Source organism: Papaver somniferum, chromosome 2 (genome assembly GCF_003573695.1).
Source record: "Papaver somniferum cultivar HN1 chromosome 2, ASM357369v1, whole genome shotgun sequence".
Taxonomy (NCBI): Eukaryota; Viridiplantae; Streptophyta; class Magnoliopsida; order Ranunculales; family Papaveraceae; genus Papaver; species Papaver somniferum.
In genome coordinates this window covers 138,702,875-138,711,720 of record NC_039359.1, presented here as the reverse complement: position 1 = coordinate 138,711,720, position 8,846 = coordinate 138,702,875, and the positions used below count along the sequence as shown (strand labels likewise).

General features: G+C 34.7%; 1 protein-coding gene across 1 annotated transcript; it reads right to left on the bottom strand.

The window, feature by feature from the left end:
* Positions 1 to 514: 514 nt before the first annotated feature.
* On the bottom strand, positions 515 to 949 carry LOC113352061 (uncharacterized mitochondrial protein AtMg00810-like). Its single transcript, XM_026595937.1, has one exon. It carries the CDS (start codon positions 947 to 949, stop codon positions 515 to 517), a length of 435 nt encoding a protein of 144 aa, XP_026451722.1.
* Positions 950 to 8,846: the final 7,897 nt, after the last annotated feature.

Sequence of the window (8,846 nt, the reverse complement as noted above, 5' to 3'; positions counted from 1 at the left end):
AGTCTCAGTTGAACTTAACTTCTAACATCCTCCCTCAAGCCGAGACTATGTTGTCCCATCATTCCCAGTTTTCCTCTTAAGTACACAAATGTGTCACCCTTTAAAGGTTTTGTGAATATGTCATCTACCTGCTCATTACTTTGACAGCTATCTCTTTGTTGTTGACTAACTCTCATATATAATGATATTTGATGTCAATATGCTTACTCCTCCCATGAAATACAGAGTTTTTTGTAAGTGCAATAGTTGATTTGTTATCACACACTATATGAGTAGGAGCTTTTTGTTCATGATATAGAGACTTCAACATTCTTCTTAACCAAACTACATGTGCTGCACATGAAGCTGCAGATATGTATTCTGCTTCTGTTGTAGATAGAGAAACCACTTGTTGTTTCTTAGATGACCAAGAAAAATAACCAGATCCTATATGAAAAGCAAATCCTGAAGTGCTTTTTCTTTCTTCTATATCTCCAGCCTAGTCACTATCAGTATATCCAACTAACTCCATAGTTTATGTAGAATTATATAGAATTTCATAATCAATCGTATCACTAATATACCTCAGAATTCTCTTTGCAGCTTGTAAATGAGATTGCTTAGGAGATTCCATAAATCGACTGATTAAGCCAACACAAAAAACAATGTCTGATCTAGTAGAAGTCAAATAACGCAAACTTCCCACCAAACACTTATAATCTGTTGGCTTCACAAGTTCACCAGTTCCTTCTTTTGTAAGCTTTAATCTGCTCCCAACAGGAGTTAAGATAGATTTGCAGTCATTCATCTTAAAACGCTTCAGAGTCTCCTTTGCATATCTTTGTTGTGAAACAAAGATTCCATCTGCTGTTTGAAAAACTTCAAGTCCCATAAAGTAGGACATTAAGCCAAGATCAGTCATCTCAAATTCTTTTATCATGGCCTCCCTGAATTTATTGATCATTGCCATGTTGTTGACCATGAAGATAAGATCATTAACATATAAACACACAATAATCATATTACCTTGAGAATCATTCTTCATATAAAGTGTATGTTCGTATGGACACTTTTCAAAGCCATTGTTGATGAAGTATGTATCAATTCGTGTGTACCAAGGACGTGGTGCTTGCTTCAAGCCATACAAGGCTTTGTGTATCTTGTATACACATTTTTCTTCCTTTTTTTTTTATATATCCATCAGGTTATTCAACATACACCTCTTCTTAAAGCACACTATTCAGAAATGCAGATTTCACATCCATCTGATATATTTTGAACTTGTGTTGCGCAATTATTGTAATTAATAATCGCACAGTATCAAGTCTTACAACATGGGAAAAAAATTCAAAGTAATTAATTCATGGTTTCTGTTTGTACCCCTTAGCAACCAGTCTAGCTTTAAGACAATCAACCTCACCATTAGGTCTATATTTTGTCATGTAAACCCATTTAACTCCAATGTCCTTTTTATCATGCAGAAGTGTAATGAGTTCACAAATTTCATTCTTCTCTATTACTTGAATTTCATTATCCATAACTTCAATCCAACCTTTAGTTTGAGATGCTTCTTCAAAATTGACTGGATCACAATCTCCAAATAAAGCAAAGTTAATAAGGTCTTCATCTTCAATTTCATCATCTCTTGTCACTACATAATCTTCAAGTCGTCTTGGTGCAACACGATTACGTAAAGGACATGTTGATACTTCTTCTTCTTGTTGTGTTGTAGTCCCCATAATAGTATGAGTAATAACTTCACTATCATTGGGAACAGTGATATTATCATGTAAGGTTACAATTCCTTGCTCTTCAGAAACAATATTATCTTCTGTTGAATTCCAGTCCCACTGACTTGATTCATCAAAAATAACATCTCGACTAATGATCATCTTTCCTGTCTTAGGATTATACAGCTTATAACCCTTTGTTACAACACTGTATCAAACAAAGATACATTTTTCACTTTTGTTGTCCATTTTTTTCGAATTTCTGTTGGTATATGTGCATATGCTATGCACCTAAATACCTTGAGATGTATAACACTAGGTCTTCTCCCTGTCAATGCATCTTTTAGTGTTTTGTCTAGAAGACATATGGTAGGACACCTATTTAACAAGTAAACTGCACATGATACAACTTATCCCCAAAATTCTTTTGGTAGGTTTTTAGATCTTCTCATAGAACGAACCATTTCCACTATAGTTATATTTTTTATTTTTGCCAAACCATTTTGTTGTGGTGTATATCTTGCTGTCATTTGATGTTGAATACCACATTCTTCTAGAAACTTGTCATTCACAGTGCACTCTGTTCCTATATCAGTACGTAATATCTTAATTTTCCTTCCACTTTGTCTTTCAACAAATGCTTTAAAGTTCTTAAAACACTAGCAGCTTCACTCTTCTATTTCAATGGATAAACCCATGCTTTTCTACTAAAATCATCAATGAATGTTATGAAATATCTATTTCCTCCACGTGAAGTTTCTTCCATAGGTCCACAAATATCAGAATGAATTAACTCCAGAGGTTGTTCTGTTGGTCTTTTTTTTACTATAGGAAAGGGATCTCTATGTTGTTTTCCAAATATACAACTTTCACACTTCTTCTCAGGATAATCTATAGCTGGCAGTCCTGAAATCATCTCCTTCTTTGATAAAAATTACAAACTATTAAAGTTAATATGTCTTAACCTCATATGCCATAACCAGGTGTTATCTTGTGTTGATGAACCATAGTATATCTCTTGTACTGATGAGTTACATTGTATCTCTTTTTGATACTGTATATTTAAAGGAAATAATCTATTCTTTGTCATATTTACCTTTGCAATCAGCTTCTTCCTTTTGTCATGAAACGAGCAAACCCCATATGAGATATTCATACTATACCCTCTTTCTACTAATTGTCCCATACTTAGTAGATTTTTATGTGACCAGGAACATGGTAAACATCCAAAATATATGAATAAGCTCCATTCTTGAGAATAATACCAATCTTCCCTTTTCCCATTACTGAAACTGTCTAATTGTTCCCAAATTTTACACTTGTGCTTACTGATTCATATGAATCTACAAATAGTTCTTTCATTCCACACATATGGTTACTGCATCCAGTATTCAATAACCACTTATTTTTGTTGTGTTCTTGAGATGTAAAACATGCCAGTAAGAGAACTTCAAAATCATCTTGTTCTTTCTCAACAAAATTTGCATTACTCCGTGTTTCAATCTTCTTTTCAGGGCACTCTCTTTAGAAGTGACCTAAATTCCTACAGTTAAAACAACATATCTTGCTTCTGTCAACGTTTTTCTTAGGTCTTCTATATGAGTTTGATGACTGACCATTACTCCAGTTAATAGGACTTTGAAGTGCTTCCTCAACTGGTTTCTTAAGCATACTTTCTGTCTTCCTCTGCTCATAAGCTTGCAATGAACCTAGTATATATTTCATCCAAACTCATAGTTACTGCTGAATTACATTCTTCTATTGCAGTTAATTTTGCTTCAAAACTCTCTGGTAAACTCCGTAGAATTTTCTCCACAATCACAACATCTTCAATAGTATCACCATTGGATTTCATCTCATTAACTATACTTAATGTTCTTGAGAAATAATCTGACACTTTCTCTGTAGATTCATCTGTAATAACTCATATTTTCTTCTCAGGGTTTGTAGTCTCACCTTCTTTACTTTGTCGGACCCTTTGTAATAGGTTTTCAAAGTATCCCAAGATGTTTTGGCTTCGCTGATGTACACAATTCTATCGAAAAGAGATTCATGCACACCTTGATGAAGAATATAGGTAGCTTTTGCATTCTTTTTCCTATTTTCTTGTAATGTTGATGTTTGTGCAGTAGTTAAGACAGCATCCTCTACAGATTAAACATAACCTACGTTAACAATATCCCATACCTCTAGGTATTTGAATATGTTCTCCATTTGTATTCTCCAATGCTCAAAATTCTTTCCTTAAAAAACTGGAACCTCTATTGAGCTTGAACTGGATGCCATCCTCCCTGCAATTTCTTCGTCAAAGTCCTAGGATCTTGTAGCTCTTGATGCCAGATGTAGGATCTGACAAAAGATAACACAAGAGGATACAGAACACTAAAAGAAGTTTTCCAAACAAGAATCTATTAAAACAATAAACCCTTCTGATGCGCATACAAAACTCTTAAGGCTTGCAGCCTATTTATGGTCATGTGACACCAATGCTTTCAATTTGTTACCCCTAGTCTTTATTTTTTATTTTTTATTTTTTTTTTTAACCTTTCCTTCGAATTTTTTTTTCTCATCGAACAAAGCCAGAATATACTCCATGATCTTGGACCAGTTTTGGTGAATCTTCTAACAAAACCGAAAAAAATTGGTTTAAATTGATTAAATGATTTTATTTCTAGTTAATATTTTGTCCTGTCTCAAATTTAATTTCACACATAAACTCAAGATCTACATGTTTTTTTTTATTATTATTTTTTAATACGAAAATGGATTTATTGATAAGAGAATTTGTTAACAGAGTTTATATCCATATGGATTTTTGCAATGATCCAATTCTGGAACTTGTTCTTGATTACTCCATCTAACAGTTTGAACTAAACTTTCTGTATACTTAGCTAATGAATGAGCCACATCATTGGATTTTATGGGTGTATAAACATACCCAGTTATTAAAACGGCTATTTAAAATGTCTATAATATCAACAACTAATGATGCTCTTTATAGTCCACTTCTCGGCATCTCTATTCCCATTGATGGCAGAGATTACATTCTGACAGTCTCCTTTTATATGTAAGTTCCTGCTTCCCGTAGTCAGTGCCCATTTGATTCCTTCATATGTTTCTAGTGCTTCAGCTTGTTCAACATCTAAGGATCTATTTGGTTTGGATCCAACTCCATGTTGCTCACCTGCATTGTTCCTGAAAGTTAGTCCTAGTCGTGATTTTTTTTTTAATAAATCAAATGCTGCATCAAAGTTCAGTTTTAAATAATCTTGAGCTGGAGGTTTCCATTTGTCCCTATGAGCTCTATTATGCTCAATCCTTCTCTAATTATTCCATGTTACGGAACTCATCTAGTCAAAGTAATGAGTTTGAATTCTGTTAAATAGATTAGCCAGATTAACATGGAGATTATCAAAGACAACAACACATATGTTCTTCCATATATATGTGCCGTAAGATAATACAAACCTTCTGGTAGCACTTAAGATCACCAACATTCATTCTCTGACTTGTGAGATTAAATGTACTAGATAACCAATCATCAATATCACAATTATTCATCGTATTTACTAGCAAAGGATCTATGTCAAGCCAAACATTTCTAACACCAGGGCGATTTATAAGAAGATAATGCATCGATAGTACTAGAGCTTCCTCAAACATGTGTATAATGAGTCAGCTTCTAGATACTAACAGTAAAAATAAGAATGTTAACACCCTTGATGCTCTTTTCGACCAACAAACTGTTAAGCAAATAGTTGAAATTAGATTACCTAATAGAGGAAATGATATACTAAGGTTCTAGAAAATACTGGGAGATTTGCTGTTAAATCTGCCTATAAAGTGATTCTAAATGACACTCTAGTTGGCTCAACAAGAAATAAGGACTTGAATTGGGATCTCTTCTAGAAAACTGATCTTCCTCCAAGAATTCAACATTTTATCTGGAAGTGTCTACATGAAATTCTCCCAACTAGGGAAAAACTGTCTAGATATGTTAATCATACTAATGCGAATTGTCCCCTGTGTAACAGTTCTGTTGAAACAATGCATCATCTTTTTTATAGATCTACATGGTTTTTATTCTGTCCATTTATGTATAATTTTTGACCATAAACTAAAGTAAATGTTGTATTGCGATATATGTTTGAACTTTTTTGTTTTGTATTAAAATTTCAATAGTTGGATTCTTAGAACCGACAAGATTGTCGGTTTTGTATAACAAATGGTTTTGCACCGAACCGAGGAGGTTCAGTTTCACACCAAACTGATTATGAAACGGTTTGACACGATTTTAAAAACCTAGAAACTATTGTTTAAGGTGTGGTTTTGGTTTAGTATAAAACCTCACCATATGCATCCCTAGTAGGACTATTTTAAATGGTCGTAGCACTTCCAAATCATTTAATACCTCTGTAATCAGTAGAGATGTTAAAATCTACTCACTATTTCTCAAGGGTGTTTTCAAAATTAGTAAAATCAGTAATAAAGATAACTAGAATCGATTATCTTGCATCAAAATCAACGGTATCAATTTGAAAGTTTGATTGGAATCGGTATTTTGTACTAGCTGCCTTCCATATCTGGTGTTTCTGGTGCTTTCAGAAGTCTTGTTGTTGTTGTTGTTGCTGCTGAACTTAATGCTAGAGTTTCCGAAGTTGATGATGTAATTGTGCTTAATATGATAATGAACATTAAAAAAAATTGATCGGTAAATAGAGACCCTTTATCATCCCCATAATCAAATGAAATACAGACACAACACAAATAAACGAAAAAGAGATTTAAGAATCTTGAAAGCATTTAAAGGAGGCGAAACTTAGTGACGATTGTTAAAGTCTGTGACCTAGCTAACTAACCTCAAAAATTGGCTTGCAAGGTTAGGATTACCCAAGGTATATGCATTACGTAAATCCAGAAATTCTATACGATGTTGCACTATACATAAGACCCCTGGAGTCGAGGCCAAACACGACCTTTATAGGGTCATAAATACGAAGAAAAAGAAGAAGAAGAAAAAAAATACCTTTACAGGGTCATACACACGAAGAAAAAGAATAAGAAACAATACCTTTACGAGGTCATACACATGAAGAAGAAGAAACAATACCCTTTACCAGGGGAAAAACAAGACGAAAACCCTTACAATGTTAAGAAGAATAAGAAACAATATTCTTATTGGGTAAGACAATCCCTTAGCGGGCCTAAAAATGTCTAAAAGCCACCCGAATACACCTGCCCTGATACTATGTTAAAGTCCGCGAGCCGGCCAAACAATGTCTAAGCACTACCCCAATACACCTACTCTGGTACCATGTTAAAGTCTACGGACCTAATTCTAACCTCGAAAACCGACTCGTAAGGTTAAAATTTTCCAAGACATATACACTTCACAAATTCAAGGAATCTACCCAATGTAGGACAATACTTAACAACGGCTAAGGTTTTGTGCCTTATGTTTTTTTTGAAGAGAAAGACATATTTTTTTAATGTGAAAGATTTAGGTTGTCTAATTATCAATGCCGCGAGTTATCCTTGTGTGAGTGTTATTGATCATCTTTTTGTGATTAACAGTTTTGCGCTAATGTTATTGATCACCTTTTGTGATTAACAGTTTTGCGCTCCAACGCCTAATGTAATTCACAATTTACGAATTGATATAAATATAATTACAATATTTAGCTTATATATGCTTCTTCCCGTTTCATGCTAGCTATTTAAAATGAATACCCATTATTTCCTATTATCCCTCACAGTTTTGGGTTGAAGCTTCGTCATTTTATTTGATCTAATTTTTTTCGGAAGAAAATCATGCCTAACCAATAACTGACTAACATCTGTGGAGGGAAAATCTGGGTGTAAAATTTACATGATTGCTTAAGGGGTTATCAGGATTGGCAGGGGATTCTGTTTTATATAAGATAAAGAAAATTTGAAGCCGATCCTGATCGCCGGATCACTCAAACTATATCCCTCTGCCAATCCCAATAATCCTTTTTAGCGATCATGAAAATTTGGGGAAAAGAAAAAGCATCTGCAATTTTTCTACCGAGTCCCAAACAAAGAATCAAAATGAAAAACAAATAAGTATGGAATTTTGCAACAAAATGAATTTTTTTTAATAGAAACTAGAATGAATTGACAGGGTAAGAAATGGACCTACCACAGTGTAAAAAATACGAACACATCAGCTAAACCGCCATCAAACTTTGAAGTAGGATATGATTTTTACTTGGAGTATTCCTATCGACGATTCTTGGTGATTTATCCCAAGGGATTATTCACGTCATCACCTGAGGATAATATCACAGAAAAATGAATATATTGGTGGGACCAAAACAAGGTGAAGGATGTTTTGTGATTGGCCAAATATGAGCTTTGGTAGATCCCATTTAAGTTGCTGCTTTTGTACAAGACTTTATAGTGACGCTCTTAATCTCAGCACCATTCATAACCACCACTCATTTGAGGTTCGCAGTAGTTTTTTTCTTTTGTTTCTCCTTTTTCAGCGAAGCTGAAGTCTGTCTGGTAGATTCAGAACTCAGTTTTGGACAGGCATCCATCCAACTTGTGTGTCTGACCCACACGAGTCATCTCCATCTGACAAATTAACACTCACTCACTCGGTCTCCTGCTGTGCTGCTGCTTCTGCAATATTTCATCATCAAATGACAACAGTGAGTCAGTGACCATCTCTTTTGATTGGGAACGAATCCAAAGGTATAAAACTAGCTTGCTAACCCATATCCAAAGTCTAGAACTTCGCCAAGAATCGCCAAGATCGGGGATTAGTATATTGTAGCCCTCCGATCGGCGTATGGCGGCATATACTTACTGCAGTGTGCTTACCGTTATATATTGTTGTGATAGTACTCTCGCAGTCAAATAAACGCAGATCGCATGCAACATAGAATATGAGCACATTTCTCTCGGTCATTCAATGAATTTGGTGTAGATTGGAGAACTTCAACGTCATTTGTGCTCAGAGCTAGGAGGTTCTGGCAAGACAGCCACCCCATGGCTTTAGGGTTGTGTGTGGGACTTGTATTCCTTCCGAATGGAAGACTTTCTAAATCCAAAAACAAGTGCTATTTTTTCTATTCCAGGTAAAAGAGGCCCTCACGCATGAGGTGTCCA

Coding starts and splice junctions, on each gene's coding strand:
- LOC113352061 (XM_026595937.1), bottom strand. CDS start 949: ATGGCAATGATCAATAAATTCAGGGAGGCCATGATAAAAGAATTTGAG.